The sequence below is a fragment of the Phycodurus eques genome, chromosome 19 (assembly GCF_024500275.1).
Source record: "Phycodurus eques isolate BA_2022a chromosome 19, UOR_Pequ_1.1, whole genome shotgun sequence".
Taxonomy (NCBI): Eukaryota; Metazoa; Chordata; class Actinopteri; order Syngnathiformes; family Syngnathidae; genus Phycodurus; species Phycodurus eques.
In genome coordinates this window covers 3,293,062-3,314,230 of record NC_084543.1, presented here as the reverse complement: position 1 = coordinate 3,314,230, position 21,169 = coordinate 3,293,062, and the positions used below count along the sequence as shown (strand labels likewise).

Below are 21,169 nucleotides of genomic sequence, written 5' to 3'. Positions count from 1 at the left end.
CTCATCTCTATATTTCTGGGACTAATGGCACAGATGTGCTCTTTCGACACTGAAACGGATAGCATGCTGTCGAGCTGATGTTAGCAGGCTAACCCCTATGTTTGGCTAAATTACTCAAAGACAACTCAGTCAGTCATTTTTGAGATACCCGTGAGAAACTGCCTTTCGCAAACTAAATGATGATGATGATTTTTGGTCCCAGTTTAGAAGCTGGCTACTACGATAATGACATCTATTCGATTTATCCTTCTCACCCGCAGGTTCTGCTGGAGTAATTTTGACATTTTTTGAAGGGAATTGGAAGAAGAAAAAGAAACCTAAACCTCTTTGGGGTTACTCTGTACTCTGGTGCCTATATTTTACAAACATAGTGAAAAGGTCTTTATGAATAACAAAATGGCCGCCTGTGAGAATTAAACTTGCCGATCTGTTGGTTTTTTGTTTTGCTTTTTTGTGCTCTGTCACCACGGATACGTGAATAACAAGGAGTAGCTATTCTAATTAGCATTTTCGTCCTTCACGTGCCCTTTAACAGAACAAGAGTCGGCGTCTACTGTATCTACACGCATGCTAATTAGCTGCGCGTGGATCAAACTAATGCAGAATAATCCAGCAGCTGCGCAGTTAATCCTTCGTGGGGATTATAACCTTTTGATTGGCCTTGATTCATTGTAATTGTAGTAGGAGGGCCAAGTTCGCTAGTTGTATCCTACTCATTTTTCTCAACGTGATGACCGTTTTTGAGAAAATATCTGTGTAGCATTGTTAGACTTTCTTCCTTCATATTTATATTTCGGGTCCTAATTGCTGTGGGATCGAAAGCATCTGTCGCCATCCATTCTGTGTCGCACCCACTAATTATCTGATTGTGGCGTGCTGTGTGAAATTGCACACAGCTGCGACAATTTCCATCCTAACTGTGAAAGACTTTTCGCGGGGCGAAGTCGACTTTCTGTTTTGTTCATTCTCCCGCCTGTCGGCCCTTGTCTAAGCTTGTGCCGGTGAAGTTGTGAAACGTGAGCTCATGCGCGGCAAAGTCACAACAACAAGCGTGCGTGCGTGCGTGCGTGTGGGGGATGCTCGGTGGTTGAAAATGCAATTGGTGGGGAGGAAAGAATTGATTTTCCCGTTTGAGAGGCCAGTGAAGTGCAAGTCTGCCTTGGGGGAGGTCAAAGCAGCTCAGACGGCCTGCCGGGAAAGAAAGATCATCCTGTGACCTCAAAAAAAGGATCTGGTATTCTATTTATTGACACAATGTGAGTTTATTGCGTATCTATTTGGAGTTTGTGCGCGCGCGTGCGTGTGGGTGTGTGTGCAATCGTCACCGCGTTTGCCCTTCACACCGAGCGGAGCATCCATCCTTCTGGCATTTCAGCAAGACATGCACACGCACGGTACCGTTGGCTGGCGGCCAGGACAGATGAAGGAGTTGGGCTGGCGCAGGTTGCCGTGGCAACCGGCAGTGACTTCTCCCTTTCCGCTGCAACTGAAGCTACACGCAGCGGCTCTGTGGAGGAGTGCGGCGCGGGCGCCGTGTTTGCGTTCATGACTTTAGTTGTGCGTGTTTCCGAGTGTGAGCGGCTTGTTGCGGTTGCGTAACAAGTCGCTGTCATCGGGCCGCGGCTTGTCTCGAGTTTGTGTAGAATTGGAAAGCCTGACTTGCCTTTGGTAGCCAGCTGGCTACTTCCTGCTTCATGTACTAACAGCCGACCATTTTTGGCTCTTGGTTGGAGCCGAATCATTTTCAACAACAAAAAATGAGCCCCAAGGAAGGAAAACATGGACAATGTTCGCACTGAACATTGCCAAAGATAGGGTGCTCATTTATAGATTGCAAAAGCAGCGATTGATCGGAAACCTTTGACCTGAGGTATCTGCTTCCCAACAGCAAATATTCTGCCTCACTTGCTCCGACATGAGAAAAGACAATAGGCATATTGATCCATGCAGTTTGACGGCTCGTTGTACGACGTTAAAGACAGATAGCATGTTTGCCTAAGTCATTTTTAACTTATCGTCACAATATAAATTCAATCAAAAATACCAATATGCTTGCTTAAAATGTGTTGTTTTCTTTCTTTGTTGACTCATTCATCCAGGTCATAGTTATCTGCAGAGGTTGAATGAAGGACATTGGACTCTCGCTTTGTGTTGAATTTTTTTCTATTTTTAAATAATTAATTTAATTACTTTTTACACTATTCTAAAAAAAATGAACAAAAGTGCTTTACATCAATAAAATGATAATACAATATTAATAATTATAATAAATGCATAAATAAAATATTCCTTCTCATAAAAATATCTCTTTTAAAAGCATCAAACCAGTCGGTGAAATGGAAACACTCCTGCAGCGCTTTTGCTGTGTCTTTAGCCCAAACTCACGGTCGTTATGTTGCCTGCCTGATGTTCACCAGCAGCGTGTTGGAGGTCAAAGTGGATAAAGTTGCTGCCGACTTGAGGTGAAAATGTTTGTGTGTGTGTGTGTGTGTGGGTGTGTATTTGTGCACATTTAATTGATGGACACATTTGTTTGCATTGCACAGCGAGCGGCGGAAGCTGCAGGTGAACATCTCCAGCCCCATCCAGTGCAGCATGAACGGCAGGAAGTGCACGGTCGTGGTGGAGCCCAAGATCAACCAATCGCAGCCCGACTTCACCAAGAGCCGCGGCGGCTACGTGTTGGCCGTCCCCGCCAACTGAAAGGCGGCGTGGGGGGGGCGATGACGACGGCGCCCCCAGCAGGCCGGGAAGGTGATTGACTTGTCTGTTTTGGGCGGGGTTCACTCAATCGTCCAATCACAGCTTTGAAAAGTTAGCACTGCTGGATCATCCACCAAAGTGATGTTATTTCCCTCTTTTTTTATTTGCTTCGTGCAATATTGACTTCTTTTTGTTGTCAGTCCAAGTTTGAAGGTGAATAACTTCTTTGTTTATGAAGGATTTAAAGCGGAAGATCAATAATTGTAAATGGTCGTTGTCCTTGCCAAAGGCTTTTCTTGATTTTTATCTTTTTTTTTTTTTTTGCTGCAATGTGCTGAGCACATCTGCGATTTAATTTAAAAGTGTCATGCGCAGCACACATTTAATACATATTTAATACACAAACAGCAGCACAGTGCACAAGTGGTTAGCAGTTTTGGCTCACAGTTGGAGTCTCAGCTCGTATGTTCTCCTCATGCTTGCGTGATTTTTTTCATCGGCTACTCCGGCTTTCCAAAAACACTTGCGTTAGCTTTATTGGAGTCTCTAATTCAACGATTCTCAAACTAGGGTACCAGGGGGTCTACAAAATAATCGTATCGTTTAAGAAAGTGCGTAACTACTGTACATATGAGGACTGGCGCACTAATAAAACACACATAATAATTAGTGACTCCTCCCTATGTTAGCTTTGGCCAATTGAAAGCGTTGCTATGATTGGATCATCACATCTGTAATCCCTGCATCAATAAAGTTATTTTAGAACAAAAAAATGATTAGTGCAGGAATAGAGTCCCTTTTTGGGAATAAAAGGCAGAGCAGAATAAATGTGATTTTTCCAGGCTAAAAAGCTTGATACACAGTAGTGCCTTGAAATTCGAGTTTAATATTTTCCGTCATATCATCTTTCTTTCTCCATCTTTCTCTTTCTGCCATTCTAGCCTACGGGCCAAAAAAAATTTAAATTTAAATTTTGAATTTTTGATGATGAAAGTAACACTCTATAATATTGTACTTTATAGAAATATATATTAATAACAACTATATAGAATACAAAGAATTAAACAGTTTGTGCATGATTTGTTCCATGCAGCTCCTTCTGGTGGGCTTGACTTGGCCACCGGGGGCAGTATAATACAGTCATGCAGACACAAACCTAGAAGAGTTTCACAACTACTGTAAGTGCGTCGGTGAGCTGCAGTAATAAGAGTCGTTTTTCGTAGAGGATAAAGAATATACGCCTGTGAGTATTGCTATGTGTTTGCTGCACCAAAAACAGCCGAAAGACAGCTCGAAAAACACGTAAATCGGGTAATTCGGATCCCAAGGCACTGCTGTGTTACAAGAATAACGTTGCATTTCGTAAATTCACTTGTCTCAATTGTCAAAAATGAATCGAGGAAACCTCAGTGGAATCAATTATGACACGTTTTCAGGTCAGGGTCTGTTAGCCACCGTGCTAACACATGCTAACAGGTGCCAAAGCACTAACCCGAAGGAGAGACACACACACACTGTAGTACGTCATGTCGTGTGACAAAGTGTGTTTGTAAAGTGAGTAGTGGTTTGTGTTCAGTGGCGCGGAGCTGAAGTGGAGAGTGCGTGCGCTCGAGACCTCGATCTGCTCGTTATGTCGTTACTTTCCGCTCGGCCTCTGAAGCGACACACAGTCACGCCAAGAAGAAGAAGAAGCGGAAGAGTAGGAGGAAAACCTCCTCTATCCCCTTCTTCCTCCCCCACTTGTTCCCCTTTCTTCCTCTGTCCTTCCTTTATCACTTCCTTCCTAATTTGTTCCTTTCTCCCTTCTTGACGAAATACTTCCTCCCCTTATTGCCTTTGGGACTTTCGCCTTTATTGCTATGACCCTACATATCCCTCCTTACTTTGACCCCTTTCCATCCTTACTTCCCCGCTTCCTTCCCTGGCTCGGACTGTCCCTCTTCCCCTCCGTCCTCCACTTCTCACCAATCCTTACAATGCAGAAGTGCACATTCAAAATGACTCCTGTTGTATGTGCGCGCCATTTGCGTGTCCTCGGTCGTCCCCGTGTGTGCGTCGTGCGCCAAATTGCCGTCATTCTCCGTAATTTATTGTGTGTGTATTGTATGTACATGCATTCACATGTGCCTCATTTGAAAACCCCTTCTGCATATATTTGTCATAGGAATAAACAATACATTCATGACTTCTTGTGGTCTTTTGTGCAAAAGTGATTTTCTCCAGTCACTTGAGTTGTATTAAAAAATGTGTGTGAACAGGAAGTTGTCATATCATCTATGAATCGCCGACGCCTGTTTTGTCTCAACTGACATGGCTAACGCTACCACCCCCCGTCACCCGTAACCATCCGGCCGGCCTCCCCCGTCCGCTTGTCGTCGTCATGACAACGCCACCTCCCGCTGCTTCGTGACAGTCACCGGGAGCCGCTTTAATTGGCTCCCGGTGATGACTGGTTAGCGCTCCTGGCCGCTGACTCAGTGACTCGCCTTCGCGTCCTTTTGCCTCCCAGTGGCAAGTTACGTTTTTTTTTGTGTGTGTGTGTAATTGAGCAGGGTAGCGCATTTAAAGGAGTCACTGGGAAAGAACGGGACTAAATATTAGGTCGGTCAATACTGAGCCATTGCAAATACACGACTCATGAAAAAGTTGTGAAATTTCAGAATGAACCCTAAAATACACTCAAACCCTTTACATGTGAACTTAATTTGACCTTCTCTAAACTTTTGAATGCACATGTCCAACTGTTCACTATTTTAATGCTTTTTGTGCCCAATTTTCTTTTTGTTCAACAGTAAAATCAGTGAATGACTCAGCCCTGCGTTGCACAAACCCACGCATCGATGTGTGGAACAATCGGTGCATTTTTATTTGGATTTTATTTTCATCACAGTACAAAAATAAATGAAAATAAGCCAAACCGGGAAATGAAATTGGGAACAACAACAACTTTTTTCCTTTTTTTTTTTTTTCTTTGTTGGAAAAATGTGACATTTGAATGTCTACAGCCCTGAACCCCTCCATTTCCCCCCCCCCCCCCCCCCCCCACCAGATTCCTTTCCACACAATCCTCTGTACAAACACATGCATTCACACGCACACAACCTCCTCTGCTTTTATTTATTTACAATTCCAATGAAGTTGGGACGTTGTGTTAGACATAAATAACAACAGAATACAATGATTTGGAAATCATGTTCAACCTATATTGAATTGAATTCACAAAAAAGTGGTCAACTTGAAAAAGTGGTCAACTTGATTGTTTTTGTTTCATTAACAGTTCATTAACTGGGACAGGGTCATGTTTACCACTGTGTTACATCACCTTTTTTTTTTTTTTTAACAACATTCAATAAACGTTTGGGAACTGAGGACACGAATTGTTAAAAAGCTTTGTAGGTGGAATTCTTTCCCATTCTTGCTTGATGTACAGCTTCAGCTGTTCAACAGTCCGGGGTCTCCTTTGTCGTATTTTACGCTTCATAATGCGCGACATATTTTCAATGGGAGCTCGGGCCCAGAGAAGCCGGCGGCGTTTCTGGGTGTTGTTGATAAATGGCTTTTGCTTTGCATAGCAGAGTTTTAAGTTGCACTTACGGATGTAGCGCCAATCTGTATTTACTGACATTGGTTTTCGAAGTGTTCCTGAGCCCACGTGGTGATTTCCTTTACGCATTGATGTCGGTTTTCGATGCAGTGCCGCCTGAGGGATCGAAGGTCACGGGCGTTCAATGTCGGTTTTCGGCCTTGCCGCTTACATGCGGTGATTTCTCCAGATTCTCTGAACCTTTCGATGATATTATGGACCGTAGATGATGAAACCCCTAAATTCCTTGCAATTGTACGTTGAGGAAAATTGTCCTTAAACTGTTCGACTATTTTCTCACGCACTTGTTCACCAAGAGTTGAACCTCGCCACATCTTTGCTTGTGAATGACGGAGCTATTCAGGGAAGCTCCTTTTCTAGCCAATCATGGCACCCACCTGTTCCCAATGAGCCTGTTCACCTGCGGGATATTCCAAACAGGTGTTTGATGAGCATTCCTCAACTTTCTCAGTCTTTTGTGCCACCTGTCCCAGCTTTTGTGGAACGTGTTGCAGCCATAAAATTCTAAGTTCATGATTATTTTGCTAAAAACAATCAAGTTGATCAGTTTGACCATTAAATATCTTGTCTTTATCGTGTATTCAATTCAATATAGGTTGAACGTGATTTGCAAATCATTGTATTCTGTTTTTAATTGATGTTTAACACAACGTCCCAACTTCATTGGAATTGGGGTTGGACAAGTTACATGACAACAGACACAGAATCGTCACTTTTGTCCAATTTTTGCATCTTGTCAAACTATTTGATGAAAGGAGCAGAGAGGAGGGGAGTGGAACATTTGAAGCGAGATGGTTTTTGTTGATGTTAAAATGTGCTTTTTGTTCTCGTTTAATTCCTTTAGGCGCGTTTCCACCGAGCAGGGAAACTCATCTTGGTAACTGTTTGCATTTCCTTTGCATCTGCGTACCGTACCACTGCGGTTGGTATCCTTTCAAAGGCTGCCAAAAAGTGGAACCGTATTCCACCGGTTTGATTTAGTTCAGTCACCATTTTTTTTCATGCACTTTTTGGCCTTTTTTTCCCCATGACTTATCAAGCGCATTTGTCGGGTACCTAAAGGGGGGAAAAAAAGAAAACTGAAATGTGTTGATTGGTGGACAGAGAATGGAAAGAAGACAAAAGAAAACTAACTTCACAATTGACACTTCCAAGCCTACAACTGCTTGGTGGAAACCTGACTTTTTAAATGACCTTCAAAAGGATCAGAACAGGAGAGTTTTAGAAGAAAAAAGAACATGGCCGTCTTTTATCTTAAAATACAGCAGTTGGAGATGCTTGTACTCCTGTGATGTATTATTTTTTGGATTATGCACATAAAAGCCTCTTTAGCACAATTTCGGGTGACTTCCTGACAAGCGCTGTTGTAATCTTCTTCAAATGTGACCTCTCCTTTTGAGCACACTTGCCAACCTTCCCTCTGTCTATTGACTTTGCAAAATACGGGAGAAAGTTGCCACCGGCAGTAAAATACGAGAGAAAAGTGACATGGAAAAATTCTCGTGATACACAGCAAAACTGTTCCGAAAAATTAAAAAGAAAAGAAAAGAAAAAAAAAAAAAGCCTCACAAATCCACCGAAATGCATGACCGAGCAGTTGAAAAGGAAAGGTTAAAAAAAATAATAATAATGTGACACGAGCAGTAAAATATGGGAGGGATGTGACACTGGAAGTAACTTCCAGCATAAATGAGACACTAGCTGCATAAGATGGGAAAAATGTGACACCAGCAGTCAAATGTGATGTGATGCAGGCATAAAGTACGGGAGAAATGAGGCGACGGCGCCAAATACGGGAGAAGTCTGAAGCTGGGAGTACAAAACGGGAGAAACCCGACGCCGGTGTAAAATGGGGGAGAAATGTGATACCGGGATAAAATACTCTCCTCGTCAAAAACGGGAAGGTGTGCAAGTTTGCCGCTGAGATGAAACTTAACTAGCAAATAAACTGCAATGCCAATCAAGAACTTCTGCCTTTTCTTTCCCTTTATTCCTGTTTTTACTTTTGTTGTTGTTGTCGTTATGGTGCTCGTCAGATTGTTCCTGCAGGTCATCCATGATAAATCCCTGACACTCAACCAGAAGCAATCTTCATTCCCACCAAAGAAAAGACAAACGTTCCACTAAAACGTTCATGGACGTGTAATGAGCCCCTAAATGTCAATAAAGTGAGTAGATATCAGTTTAAGGGAGCATGTAATGGAAGATATGGCACTGTTAACGGTGGATGATGAGCACAGTAAGTAGCAAAAAACATGACATTAGCAGGCAGAGCTAAAATCAACACTAATGCAGAGCAGCAAGTCCAAAGAAGAAGAGGAGGAAGATTTTCTCCATGCTGCACGAAAGTCGCTGGCGCGCGTGCAAAAACACACAAATCTAATCATCATCATCAATTATTACAAATAAAATGACCTTGTTCCAGAAGAGCCATAAATAAAAAGTAATAAATATGCTCTGCACAGCTGCGAAAACATCCAGTAACTTGTCGTAATAGATGAAAAAACAAGTAAAAGGTTGTCGTCTTCTGGCCGAGTCAAAGTCCTGACAACGCGTCGTTCCATCGCAGCACTGCCCGCTTTGTCCCATCTGAGAGAACGCCGCCGCCCCCCCCCCCCTCCCCCACCCCAAAAACAACAAAGTCTCGAGTCCTCAACGCCACAGCCGGCGTTCCCTCCCGGACTTGCCAAAGTCCACGTGAGCCCGCGTTGACGGGAGAGAGAGCGCCGGGGGGGGGGGGAATTTCACCGTTGTCGTGCGATGACGAGCGCCAGTCAAGCGATGGCCCTCCTGCGGGCCACACGACAGGGGCAAAGATTAGACGCTTGACTTGAAACGTGTCTTTGGACACCCTAATTCCACTTTGTTTTTCATGTGAGCAAAAGTATTGGAACAGATAGACAAGTAATTAAGAAGAAAAGTCAATCTCCAGAGTAAAACCCTATCGAGCATGCAAGTTAGCTGCTATAGATGAGACTAAAGGAAATATCCCTAAACCAAACCAAACTGCTTGCAGTAACTGCATCAAGCCTGTGGCACATTGAACTACACCTCCAAACTTAAACCCCATAAAGCATGCCTTTTCTTTAAATTGTCACTTTTTGCTTTCTTATTAAATGATATTCTTATTTGCTATTTTAATTATTCCCGACTCCCATTAACGGTCCAGGCCCGAGGGTTACTCTCTTCAGTCTCCTCTTTCGCCAGAAAAATGCATACTCTATAGGGTTTTAGTCTGGAAATTGACTTTGATGCAAACCTGTTTTCAGTCTACTGCGACAATGAAGGACTCTGTCTCATTTACTTTTGTTTAAAAATATTTCCGCATTCAAAGAAGTTTGGCAGTTGTATTAAATACTCTAAATAATGTTAGTCACCCCCTCAACCACCATCAATCCCAGCCCCCATCTCACCGGTCCAGGCCGATGAGCAGGCGACTGCGTTCCTCCTCCTTCTGGCTCTCGTTCTTGAGGTCAGCGAAGACCTGCGTGAAGTAGTGCGGGTCGGAGTTGATCTGCAGCATCTTGGCGCTCATCAGGTTGATGATGGACAGGCACCTGTCCCAGAAGGCCTCCTTGGAGCTCTCCACCAGGAAGGGCTTAAGCGGGTAGGAGATCTCGTTGCCCATGTAGGAGTAGGACAGGTACAGGCAGGTGAGCAGCACGGCCTGCAGCTCGTGCTCGCCGGCCACTTCGGAGGAGACCACGTCGCGGCACAGCATGTAGACGAAAACCACGTTGGCGGGCGTGATGAAGCCCTGGTCCTGCCAACCCTGCAGCAGGAGGGAGCGGTCCACGCTGCGCAGCCACAGCACCGGCTCGGTGGGCGACAGGTGCTTGAGGCGGTAGCAGCGCCGGCACAGGAAGTCGCCCAGGCAGCGCAGCAGCTCGCTCGTGGACGCCTGCACGATCACCCGCTTGGGGGTCCCGGGCGCGGCGGCCACCGCCGGGGCCGGGGCCTTCTTGACCGAGGCGTTGTTGTTGGAGGCCTTGGTGGCGCTCGGCGTGCTCTGGTCCTGCGCGAAGGATGACAGGTTGGCGCACGACTGCGACTTCTTCAGGTTCTCGTTGTTCAGGTGGCTGACGTTGTTCTGGTAGGTCCCGTTGGGCTGCACCTTCTTGGAGCCCTTCTTCTTAGCCGACGCGGCCACGATGCGCTTCCACGGCAGCACGTTGATGAGCGAGTGGCGCTTCAGGCCCTTGTCTTTGGCGTTCTTGCTGTTCTGCACCGCCGTGTAGTGGCCCACCGTGGCCGGCCCGTCCTCGAACAGGGCCGCCTTGCGGTAGCTGGGTGACAGGGACAGCACGGTTCCCATGGCGACGGCGGTGAGGGGACGAAGGAAGATCTCGGGAGGGGACGGCGAGCGGCTCGTCTGTCTCGCTCGGCTTTCGCTCTCCAGATGGCGGCTGCCGGAAGGCCACAAGATCAATAATCAGACCGATAAAGGCTGCTTATAGCGAAGCCTCGCTATTTGGGGATCTGACGCAAATAGCAAAAACCAAAAAAATGTAAACACTGAAGCCCCGCCTATTTGCAGATTGGCACTCGCAAATTCACTTACACTCTTATTTTTGGGTCGACCCTATCCTTCGTTTATTCACAGTTTTTGTGCTCAGGCCAAAACAGCAAAAAACATTGGCGCCATCTGGTGCCACATTGCTGACAAGGAACTATTTGAAGTGAGCTGAGGACTTTCATTTCGACATACGTAATGCTTTGCCGCCATATTGTGGCGTCGACAGAATACAGTCAACTCCCGCTATTCGCGCGGCACAAGGAACGAGCCCTACCCCGCGTGACCGCCGTCAAAAAAAACTTCTTTTGTAATGGCCTAAATTAATCCTTTGTATACCCCAAATAATTATTCCAAATCATTTCCAACTCATCTTAAATCAAATATTACCTTTATAAATATAACATGCTGTGATGTGTATATATATATATATAATATATATATATATATATATTTTTTTTTTTATTTTTTATTTTTTTTTTAACGCAACAGAGGTATATCTCAGTCGAGATATATCGCTTCTCCGATACTTCCTTGACACCAATTACTGCTTTCTGAGTAGCCAGAGCTTTGCCGCCGTCTTGTGGCCTCTGATGGTGTTACACAAAAGTGTGATTAGCTGAGAAAAATCTCGATGAATTTATGAACGGCACGAACCGTCTAAACCCCAAACTATGATTGTATGCCGTTTTCCACCCATACATATGGATACTCTCATTTCTAATAATATATCTTATAGGTGCGTTGTTTCTGTTTGTCCCTTGCAGCTTATTAGCGGCATCGATCGGACTCTGCAGCAGCGCTGGAGTACATTCATTTAGGCGCGCGCGCGCGCGCGCACACACACGCGCGCGCGCGCCTTGCAGCAGATGACGGATGTGATGAAGATAATCGCAAGCAATGATCAACACTATATCAAGTGTTGCTCCTGCGCTACACTGTCAAATAAAAACAACAACAACAAAACACACCCTCAACATATTTCACAAGCACAAATCCATATTTGATGTGCAATGGCCGACGAGTGACTGAATCATGCAGCATCACTAAAATGGACGCCGGAATTGTAAACACCGTCCCGATAGATTTGCATGCGTTGATGTATGGATGTGATTATTGTCATTAAACGAGGAGCTACAGTATTTCTCTCGGTCTAATCGTGCTCGGCCAAGCCGGCCATCGTGCATCACTTTCATCCGTGAGGAGGAAAAAAATAAAAATGTCAACCGAGCGTAAAGCTGATGATGATTTTTTTTTTTAACGCTAATTCCGGTTGACGGATGCTCTCCGTGGTTCTGAAGCTGAGCCCGATGTGGAAACGAGGCTATTTATAGCACCCCCGTGCAAAAATAAAAAGAAAGAAAGAATCCTCGCTTCAACACAGTTACAAGATCGGGCATAACATACAAGCAAAAAAAAACAACAACAACAACAACAAAAAGATAAAAATAAGCTTACCAGATCTTCAAATGACTGCGCAGCGGCGGCGAGGATGAAGACGAGCCTCTTCCCCCTCATGAACGGCGACCGACGAGCATCTCGGTCCGTTCGAACGCCGCCGGGAGACGCAATAATCCCAGAAAAACAAAATATGAAGTGTATTTATACGGGAGAACACGCAGTGGATGTGCAGCTGGAGAGGATGCTGGGGATGGGGATCATGCGCTCCTCCTCCTCCTCCTCTTCCTCCTCCTCCGTGATGCTGCGAGCTGGCTGATATGTACAAAAAAAAAGAAGAAGAAGAAGAAGAAGAAGAAGAAGAAGTGTCGTGCGTAGCGTGCAGTGTTGTGTTGTGCACTGATGGCGCAAAGGCGGCGGTCCTCCTACAGCGGCGTTGGACACCGCGGAGCCCTGCAGGCGCAGTGTGAGCGCATCGGTGGCGAGCACCTTGAACGCACCACCAAAGCGTCCGCTGATTGGACGACGTCCGCGTTTGACCCAATTCGAGGCACACTGACACTAATCTACCCTCCCCGAGGGCAAAATCAATAGGAAAACTGCTCATTTAGATGGGTAGATAGGTAAAAGTGCAAGTATGGATTTAAATGGGTAAAAGTAAAAAAAAGAAAAAGAAGATGCAGACTCTCAAATGGACGGAAGTGCAAAATAAAAAATGCATCTTTATTGTCAATTATGCACAATGCACTTGAAAACAACAGAAATGGGTAGAAAACGAAATGATGAGCCTCTTTCGGCATAGTAAAGGATATTTGTTTCAAATGTAGGGAGTGAAAAATACATACACAAGTCAAGTACATGTCGCTGAAAAATCGACTTCGCGATAGCATAGCGACGTATTTGTACGTTTTGGGCTTGTAATGTAACGGTGTTCAAATACTTTGTTACTGTACTCAAGTAGAATTTTCACACATCTGTATTTTACTTAATTGTTTATATTTCTGGCAACTCATTTTTACTCCACTTGTTACATTTCTTAAGTAAATGTATACATTTCCTGCAATTTCCCCCGAATCATCTTTGTTACTCATGACTACAAAATAAAATCCAAAGCAATTGTTCATTGATGGAATTGCTGTGAATATGCTTATGTTATCTGTCTACATGTATTGCTCCGCCGTTTGTGTTCAAACATCCGTTGCTCGAAGATCAACACCAATGCTATTTGTTACCCCGTCTCTGGCGTTTTGCAGTGTTTGTTAGCGAAACGGACCTTACTAAGGCAAAGCTATGTGCTCGTTTTAAATACACAACGTGCAATTATTCTTGTTTGACGTGTCGCAAGAGTAAACTATACAGTAAATATTATACAGTCCGACTCGTTATCTTTTAAGATTGTTCTACTTTTACTCAAGCATCGCTTTCAGGTACTCCGTACCAGACATGATACAAGAAACTAGTTAATTTGTCCCAAGTAAAAACAAATTTAAAACAAAATCGTAAAAAAAAGGCCGTTTCGCCGTAAGACTTCATTTCCCGGCATGCACCCGGCGCCGTGACGTCACGTCCTGCACGTACTTCTCATTCAGGCTGCACTTTGAATAAGGAAGATGGCGGCTGCAGCAGTGGTCGAGTTTCAGAGAGCTCAGTCTCTCATTAGCACGGACCGCGACGCCTCCATCGACATTCTGCACTCGATAGGTACGAGTCGCGTGTTTCTGTGGACGGTGCGGGGGGGCGGCAACCTCGCGACACGGCGGACGTTTTGTCGCTTGCGGGCCGGCGCTAGTCGGGTAGCAGCGAGCCGGCGGCGCGGTGCTGACTCACTGCAGAATGGGAGCTACCGTACGCTACCGGTGGACGGACGTTAGCTGGCTAGCCGCTCCGCTAGCGGGCCTAACGTCTCACACTTGTGTCATGTGTCGTTTTCAAATATTTCACCGAAACCGACCTGCTCGTCTTTTATTAATATGTAACATTCGCGAATCGGTGTTGCTAAGTGGCTAACGTCATATTAGCCTGTTGTCACCGCGACAGTGATTGGGGAGCTTTATGCCATTTTTTTTTTTTTTTTTTTTTTCTTGGTTGTTTGTTTGCTTTCTTCTTTTGGGATCGTGTTGTTCCGCCAACGTTTGTCCCGATGCGTTTCTGTTTTAAAAAACCAAACAAACAAAAAAGCCGAGAATTGAAGGTGCACTGTGTAATAATGCGTGTGATAGCGAGGTTGCCGTCAAATTGCCTTGTCACAGCAGCCCAGTTAGCTGTCAACTAGCTCACGCTGGGCTTCAGCTCGAGAGACTTTGTGGGGAAAGAAGACATTCGAACTCCTTTTACTCAGGTTAAAACAACAAGCACAGGGTCAGAAATGTCCAGAAGTACAAATGCAAAAAGATGTTTTCCCCTCTACCCGTTTTGATAACGATGAAAACTTTTTTATTTATTTATTTTTTACCTTTCGAGCTTGTACGTCGACCATCAAAATAGTTGTCAGTTTAATTTGAAAATTAATTAGTTGTCGATTCCTATGTACCGATATGTGTTTTTTCCGGGTTAGATGGAGAATTCGTGAACGCCAGAATCTGGTAGTTTTTACACTGGGAGGGGGAAAAAAAAGAGGTATCGAGCCTATTTTGAGAAAGTACAGAAACTGTTTTCAAATATAGGGAGTAAAAGTAAAAAAAAAAAAATATATATATATATATATATATATATATATATATATATAATAAAAGTGGCCAGAAAAATTTATATGTAAGTACAGACACTTGAAAAATCTTCAGTACAGTAATGAAGTGTTTTTATTTTGTCCTTTCCCACCACTGCTCATAACACACACTTTGATGAAACTTACTTGTTGGTACCTGCCTTTGAACTGAACAAACAAAAGTGAAATGGTTCCCTTTAGGGTAAATGCAGCATTGCATTTGTTCCAAATTGCCCTGAAGGCACTTTGGAAATGTCAGAAGGCTTTGAAGCATAGAAGAATACAGTCAACCTTCACCAACTCCTAAAACTATTTGCTGAAAAGCTCCCCTATTCGCCAAACTATTTGGAAAATGGAGTGACGGCGAGGCTTGCGAGGTATTATGAGATGATGTGATCATATGTGTTTGAATGGAAACAAGGGCAATCCGGTTTCACAGCCTGTCATCGACTGTGGATCAAAAGGAATTACTTTGGCGAATCATATTTGGACAGAACTAACTGGATGTGTTTGCAGTGAGGCGAGACGTCCAGGAGAACGATGAAGAAGCTGTCAGGGTCAAGGAGCAGAGCATCCTGGAGCTGGGAACGCTGCTGGCCAAGACGGGACAGGCGGCAGGTGAACTTTTGAACTCCAAAATGTGTCGTTACATTCTCACGGCAAAGTCGCCGACCTCTCGTGATGACCGCCGTCGCCTCTCCAGAACTCGGCGGTCTGCTGAAATTTGTGCGGCCGTTCCTGATCTCCATCAGCAAGGCGAAAGCGGCCCGTCTGGTGCGCTCGCTGCTCGACTTGTTCCTCGACATGGAGGCGGCCACGGGCCAGGAAGTCGAGCTTTGTCTGGAATGCATCGAGTGGGCCAAGGCCGAGAAGAGGACCTTCTTGCGACAAGCTCTCGAGGTGACGACAGTCTTATGATGATGATTCAGTGCAATTGTGTTACACTTAAAAGTTAATAATTGTCCTTGAATAAATGTTTAAAGAAAGATCTTAAAGATTAAATGCGAATAAATTGTATTATACTAAATTAAATACAACTTGAACTGTACTTTTAAAAATGTACCGCATTAAAAAAAAATTGTTTAATTCAGCGTACCAATAATGACAACCCGCGTATCACTATTGGTACTCAAACCACACTTTGATAATCGTTGTGATAGTGAAAATAAACGTGATATCCTCAAACATAAAGAAAGTGGGAGTGTTGTAACACACTCAAATTCATCCAATGCTTCACTGCGTTCACGTCCTAAAAGCGTAATGTTTTTTTTTTGTCTCCTTAAAATAATAATACGTCCCGTAGTTGTGATTTGCAAGTCAGAAATGCTGCTGAAGTCGATGTAAGGACTTGTAGTTTCTCTCTGTCCTGTCATACTGATGTGAATCACTTTTGTGACTATCTTCTATTTCTTCTTGTGCCCTCAGGCTCGACTGATCTCACTCTATTTTGACACCAAGCGGTACCAGGAGGCCTTGGCGCTGGGTGAGTGCTCTCCTTGGCGCTGCTTGACGTCCCTTTTATTCGCTTTATTTAGAGCACCCGTCATTCGGTCGTTCTCAATGCGCAGCTGATATCAGACTTGAGGCAGACAAAGAAAAATACAGTGATACCTTGACTTGCTTGAGTGCCACAATTGTCCAAGTTGCTGTGGCTTGTTTTTGTTTTTTTGCTTTGTGTTGTAAGCAAAAAAAAAGAAAAATTGACCTACGTCTTAAGCTCCGCAACATCCAGCCACCATCAGCTCACATGGTTACCTTAGAGTGCAAGTATTCGTTCAATTCATTTCTAAGCTGCAGACTTCTGGCCATCAGAAGGTGAAGGAAATTAGGTGAGACATAAAACAATGAAGATTTAGTTCAGTGAAAGTGGCAAAATAAATGTAATTAAAGAGCTTTTTTTTTTTTTTTATTTCTTAACATTCTATTTTGTAATGTTCTTACATTATTGTGTTTTTATAGACAACTGTAAAGTACTAGTTGTGTTTTTGGAGGGGATTTGGATTTCAGTTGTGGTTATGGTCACGGAACGAATTGCTTAAGTCAAGGTAGCACTGTATCAAATGTCTTCATTCAGTTTGTGGAGTTATTTAATTTTGAATAATTCCTCTTGTGGTTAGGTTCCTCCCTCCGTTTCTCTAAAAATGTGCTCTGAAATGAAGATTTTATTTATTTATTTTTGGAAATCCATCTAAAAATGATCAAATTCTCGTGCCCGCCACAGGCTCTCAGCTCCTCCTGGAGCTAAAGAAGATGGACGACAAGGCCCTGCTGGTGGAGGTGCAGCTGCTGGAGAGCAAGACGTACCACGCCCTCAGCAACCTGCCCAAGGCCCGCGCCGCGCTCACCTCGGCCCGCACCACCGCCAACGCCATCTACTGTCCTCCCAAGCTACAGGCGGCGCTGGACATGCAGTCAGGTGGGACCGACCGTCGTCATAGTCATGTGCTCTATTAGGGCTGGGCGGATTTGTTTCTTTTGAATGATTATTTTTGTGTGTGTGTGTGTCTGGCTTCCGAAGTTCAAAGGGCTTCCATTAACAACATAACTGCGAAAAAAGAGGACATTATTTACAAAAAGCTGTAAAGAAAAATATATTTTTTGGGAAGCTCAAGTTGAAGTTGCAGGAAAAAACAAAACCGTTTCAAAGCTTGTTTAGTATCAGGAGAGAGAGAAAAGCTAAATCCCAAAACGGGGAAAAAAATAAAAGCAAAGGTAGTGTTGAATAATGTCATTTGCGTTTTCTGTAAAATGGTCAAATTGATGAAACAGGCAATCAGATAATTACTATTATTTTTTTTAATCTGGATCTATAATGGGGAATTTAGGGGAAAAAACACTTTGTCATCTTTGTTCAAACAGTCAATATTACTTGACAGTTGTACATGATAAATATCATCCTTGGGGGAAATCAGCCAGCATGTACCTCGAATTTGATATACAAGAAACATCTGCGCCCGCAGCAAAAACAACCAGTCTGGGACAGAAGATTTGACTTACAAGGTGTCAATCATTTGTCACTCACTCGTCACGAGCGCACTCCCGCTGCGTCGCAAGAAATACAACTTCCTGCGGATAACGTTTAGTGTTCTACTACTAACACTGCAGTACAAGTGAAGTGCCTTTATATGAAAAATGAAGTTTTCTTTTTTTTTTCTCTCTCTCCTCCCACCCCCCACCGGATATTTTTTTTTTGTGTCCCGCATGCAGGGATCATCCATGCGGCCGAGGAGAAGGACTGGAAGACTGCTTACTCTTACTTCTTCGAGGCCTTCGAGGGCTACGACTCCATCGACAGCCCGCGAGCCATCACGGCCCTCAAATACATGCTCCTTTGCAAGATTGTCCTCAACTCGTACGTAGACGCTCGGATGTATCGTCCCCGTTGTCATGCGGCTTGTCATTTCGATTTGTTTGTTTCTTTGTTTAATTGTTGTTTCCTTCACAGACCGGAGGAGGTACAAGCTCTGATCAGCGGGAAACTGGCCCTGCGATACACCGGACGACAGGTAAGTTTCTTTTCTGCTGCTCATCCAGAGTTGTGTTTTTTATATTGATGCATCAGTTGTTGTCACGCCCCCTGCAGACAGACGCACTGAAATGCGTGGCTCAGGCCAGCAAGAACAGGTCGTTAGCGGACTTTGAAAAGGTAACAAAAGGCTTCCATTTGTCTGCTTCGAGTGCCATGCGAAGTTTTACTTCGATTCTTTTTTAAAAGCGAGCATGCGCGCCCCTTCATGCAGGCCCTCACAGAGTACAGAGCGGAGCTGAGGGACGACCCCATCATCAACACTCACCTGGCCAAGCTGTACGACAACCTGCTGGAACAGAACCTCATCAGGGTCATCGAGCCCTTCTCCAGAGTGCAGGTGACTGTCCGAAGAGAGGACTTAACGGCGCTCTACTTTATAAAAACATGCACTAATGATGTCATTACATAGAATGTAAAGAATTAAACAGTATTTGCTTTTTTTTTTTGCGCTTCAGTTCAGTGGACATTGTGCTGCTCCTTCTGGTGTCCGCGCCTTGGCCACCTTGGGGCAGTACAATACACTCATTCGGATATACATGGAGACGTCTTAGCGCTTCAGTAAGCCGCAGTGATGTTCGTCACAGAAGATAAATTAAGATTGGGATGTACTTTTGTTTAAATTCATGATTCAGGTCACATTCTGTCCAAAAAGTTTTTGTTTGCCTCCATCTGAAGATCCGGGAAAGGCTGTTTAAATGGCTTAAAAGTTGCGTGCATACTGTGCTATTATGTTTAGTTTTTTATACATATGACTAGCCATGAATGATGTCAGCTTGCCAGTTGTTGAGCAGCACTGTGTTTGTTTACGGCAGTTAAACCTCTTGACCCTGGAATATATTCATTGTGGGCACCCTAATAATCACCTTATCATATTGCATAACTGCTCCTTCATTTGATGAGTATCTTATAATGGTATCTAAATTTGGACAAAAAAAGGAATGAAATATTGTGATTTACTACATATTTTTTTTAAGGCCATTTTCTTACTTGTAGCATTTAACATGTTCCTCCTTCTGTTTTTTCCAGATAGAACACATATCAGGTCTTATCAAACTCTCAAAGGTAAGTCAACTCAAATGAGCCACCAACTCTAAATTCGTTAGTGATTGTTCATGATGATTTTGAATTTGTTAATTTTTTTTCAAGGGGGATGTAGAGCGCAAATTATCACAGATGATTCTGGATAAAAAGTTTCACGGTACGATCATTCCTCAATATTTCTGTGAATATTATACACTGAAAGAACATGTAGAGATGAAATGAAAGGAAAATATCACGGCATGATTATTTTCGTTGATGGATAGACATGTTTCCAGCTGGATTTGGTTATATTCACAAGGCTTCTACTCATACATTCACGTGAGCTACATTCATTTGATGAAACTGAATTAAAAAAAAAAGTTTTTTTTTTGTTTTTTTTTGGTGGGGGTGGTGGCCTCAGGAATCCTGGACCAGGGCGAAGGAGTGCTGATCATCTTCGAGGAGCCGCCCGTGGACAAAACGTACGAAGCCGCCTTGGAAACCATACAGAACATGAGCAAAGTGGTCGACTCGCTTTACAACAAAGCCAAGAAGCTGACATAGGTGACTTACGTGTTCAAAGCAACACTTGACGCACACAAATGACGACGACGACGATGATAGATAATATGCTCGGTGTCATTTTTTTTGTCTTCGTCCTCAGAGCAGACTTGCGACCGTGCCCTGGAGGAAGCGCGTGCGTGTGTGTGTGTGTGTGTGTCTGTTTGAACAGCGTATGTAACATTTGAAGATGGGGACGAGGGAGAAGACGACTAAAGTCGAGAGAGATCGCCCCTCCACGCCAACCATCAGACACACCCCTCCTCCCTCCTCTCAATGGACAGTATCACATTTTGTTTTTTTCCTGCCCCTATTTTATTTTGATATCTCGTTTAAACTCAGCGGCCGAGCTAGGCCATCAGGGAATCTTATTGTACAACCACAATAAAAAGATTAAAAGGAAGAACAGTACATACCACTTCAACCTCTTCAGCCTTCAAAGTCTGCTCCAAAAAGCAGAAACCACACTTTCCCCCCACCCCACAACCCCCGTTTATTGTTCATGTTCTCCGTGGCTTTCAGAAGCACACTGTTGACTTTTGGGAAGGTTGGAATACTCCATTTTGCCCCCCCCCGCCCCTCCACCATCAACCATATCAATGCCAACAGTTTCAGTCCCCACTGTATTTCAGAAGTGTATTAAACTCACTATATTTGCTTTTGGTTTTGTGTTTTTGTAAAAAAAAAAAATTAAAACAATGGTTGCCACATGCCTGCCCCCCACCCTGAATGCTCATGTACGTTTCTAAAAGAGGCGAGACGAAATTTCACCACGAGTGCCACTTTCCCTGGCCCTTGTCTGCCTCTTGTTGGGGTGCAATGTAAAAAAAAAAAATAATAATAATAATTTTTGCCTCTCAGCATCCTCGACTCTGCTCCCCTCCATTGTTAGTTCCTAGCATTAGCGTGGTATGCTAGTAACCAAACAATTTGTATGTTTATTTTTTTTTCTCTTATAAAGACGTTTTCAAAATAAATATTTTGTATTTTAAAGACATTTGTCCTGTCTCTTGAAATGACACGAAAATACCTTGGCAACTGTCTTGTCTCAGTATCCTAATTTGGTTTAAAAACTGTTATTGGCCCTGTTATTTAAAAAAAAAAAACTGCAAATGTTTAACATGCACGCAATGAGTT

The 21,169-nt window shown here is 43.8% G+C and overlaps 3 protein-coding genes across 7 annotated transcripts in view; 2 read left to right on the top strand and 1 right to left on the bottom strand.

The window, feature by feature from the left end:
- Nucleotides 1-4,888, top strand: part of myo1d (myosin 1D) — a 40,956-nt gene extending 36,068 nt beyond the window's left edge. The window contains exons 22-23 of one of the 3 annotated variants that reach the window (XM_061705533.1): nt 2,421-2,462; nt 2,547-4,888. In XM_061705533.1, coding sequence (XP_061561517.1) covers nt 2,421-2,462; nt 2,547-2,703 — 199 coding nt within the window. In that variant the 3' untranslated portion in view covers nt 2,704-4,888. The remainder of the gene's footprint in view (nt 1-2,420; nt 2,463-2,546) is intronic. The other 2 variants (XM_061705535.1, XM_061705536.1) reach the window with 2 other exon arrangements.
- A 678-nt stretch (nt 4,889-5,566) lies between these two features.
- On the bottom strand, nt 5,567-12,669 carry cdk5r1b (cyclin dependent kinase 5, regulatory subunit 1b (p35)). Of its 2 annotated transcripts, XM_061705537.1 has the most exons (3): nt 12,279-12,669; nt 9,721-10,713; nt 5,567-9,097 (listed from the first exon to the last, which is right to left on the bottom strand). In XM_061705537.1, exons 2-3 carry the CDS (start codon nt 10,620-10,622, stop codon nt 9,082-9,084), a joined length of 918 nt encoding a protein of 305 aa, XP_061561521.1. In that variant the 5' UTR covers nt 10,623-10,713; nt 12,279-12,669; the 3' UTR covers nt 5,567-9,081. The 2 variants fall into 2 exon arrangements, with proteins under 2 accessions (XP_061561521.1, XP_061561522.1); XM_061705538.1 differs by lacking the exon at nt 5,567-9,097 and having other exon boundaries at nt 9,717-10,713.
- Nucleotides 12,670-13,819: 1,150 nt separating this feature from the next.
- On the top strand, nt 13,820-21,014 carry psmd11b (proteasome 26S subunit, non-ATPase 11b). Of its 2 annotated transcripts, none has more exons than XM_061705932.1 (13): nt 13,820-13,919; nt 15,439-15,540; nt 15,626-15,822; nt 16,348-16,405; nt 17,144-17,338; nt 18,130-18,274; nt 18,368-18,428; nt 18,506-18,568; nt 18,663-18,788; nt 19,478-19,513; nt 19,598-19,649; nt 19,893-20,035; nt 20,136-21,014. In XM_061705932.1, exons 1-12 carry the CDS (start codon nt 13,829-13,831, stop codon nt 20,033-20,035), a joined length of 1,269 nt encoding a protein of 422 aa, XP_061561916.1. In that variant the 5' UTR covers nt 13,820-13,828; the 3' UTR covers nt 20,136-21,014. The 2 variants fall into 2 exon arrangements, with proteins under 2 accessions (XP_061561916.1, XP_061561917.1); XM_061705933.1 differs by having other exon boundaries at nt 20,141-21,013.
- Nucleotides 21,015-21,169: the final 155 nt, after the last annotated feature.

Bases quoted from the DNA above. Each gene is read 5' to 3' on its own strand.
- psmd11b (XM_061705932.1), top strand. From the start codon at position 13,829: ATGGCGGCTGCAGCAGTGGTCGAGTTTCAGAGAGCTCAGTCTCTCATT. The intron at 17,339-18,129 runs GTGGGACCGACC...TCCCGCATGCAG, and splicing joins GGCGCTGGACATGCAGTCAG to GGATCATCCATGCGGCCGAG. The intron at 18,429-18,505 runs GTAAGTTTCTTT...CGCCCCCTGCAG, and splicing joins TGCGATACACCGGACGACAG to ACAGACGCACTGAAATGCGT.
- cdk5r1b (XM_061705537.1), bottom strand. From the start codon at position 10,622: ATGGGAACCGTGCTGTCCCTGTCACCCAGCTACCGCAAGGCGGCCCTG.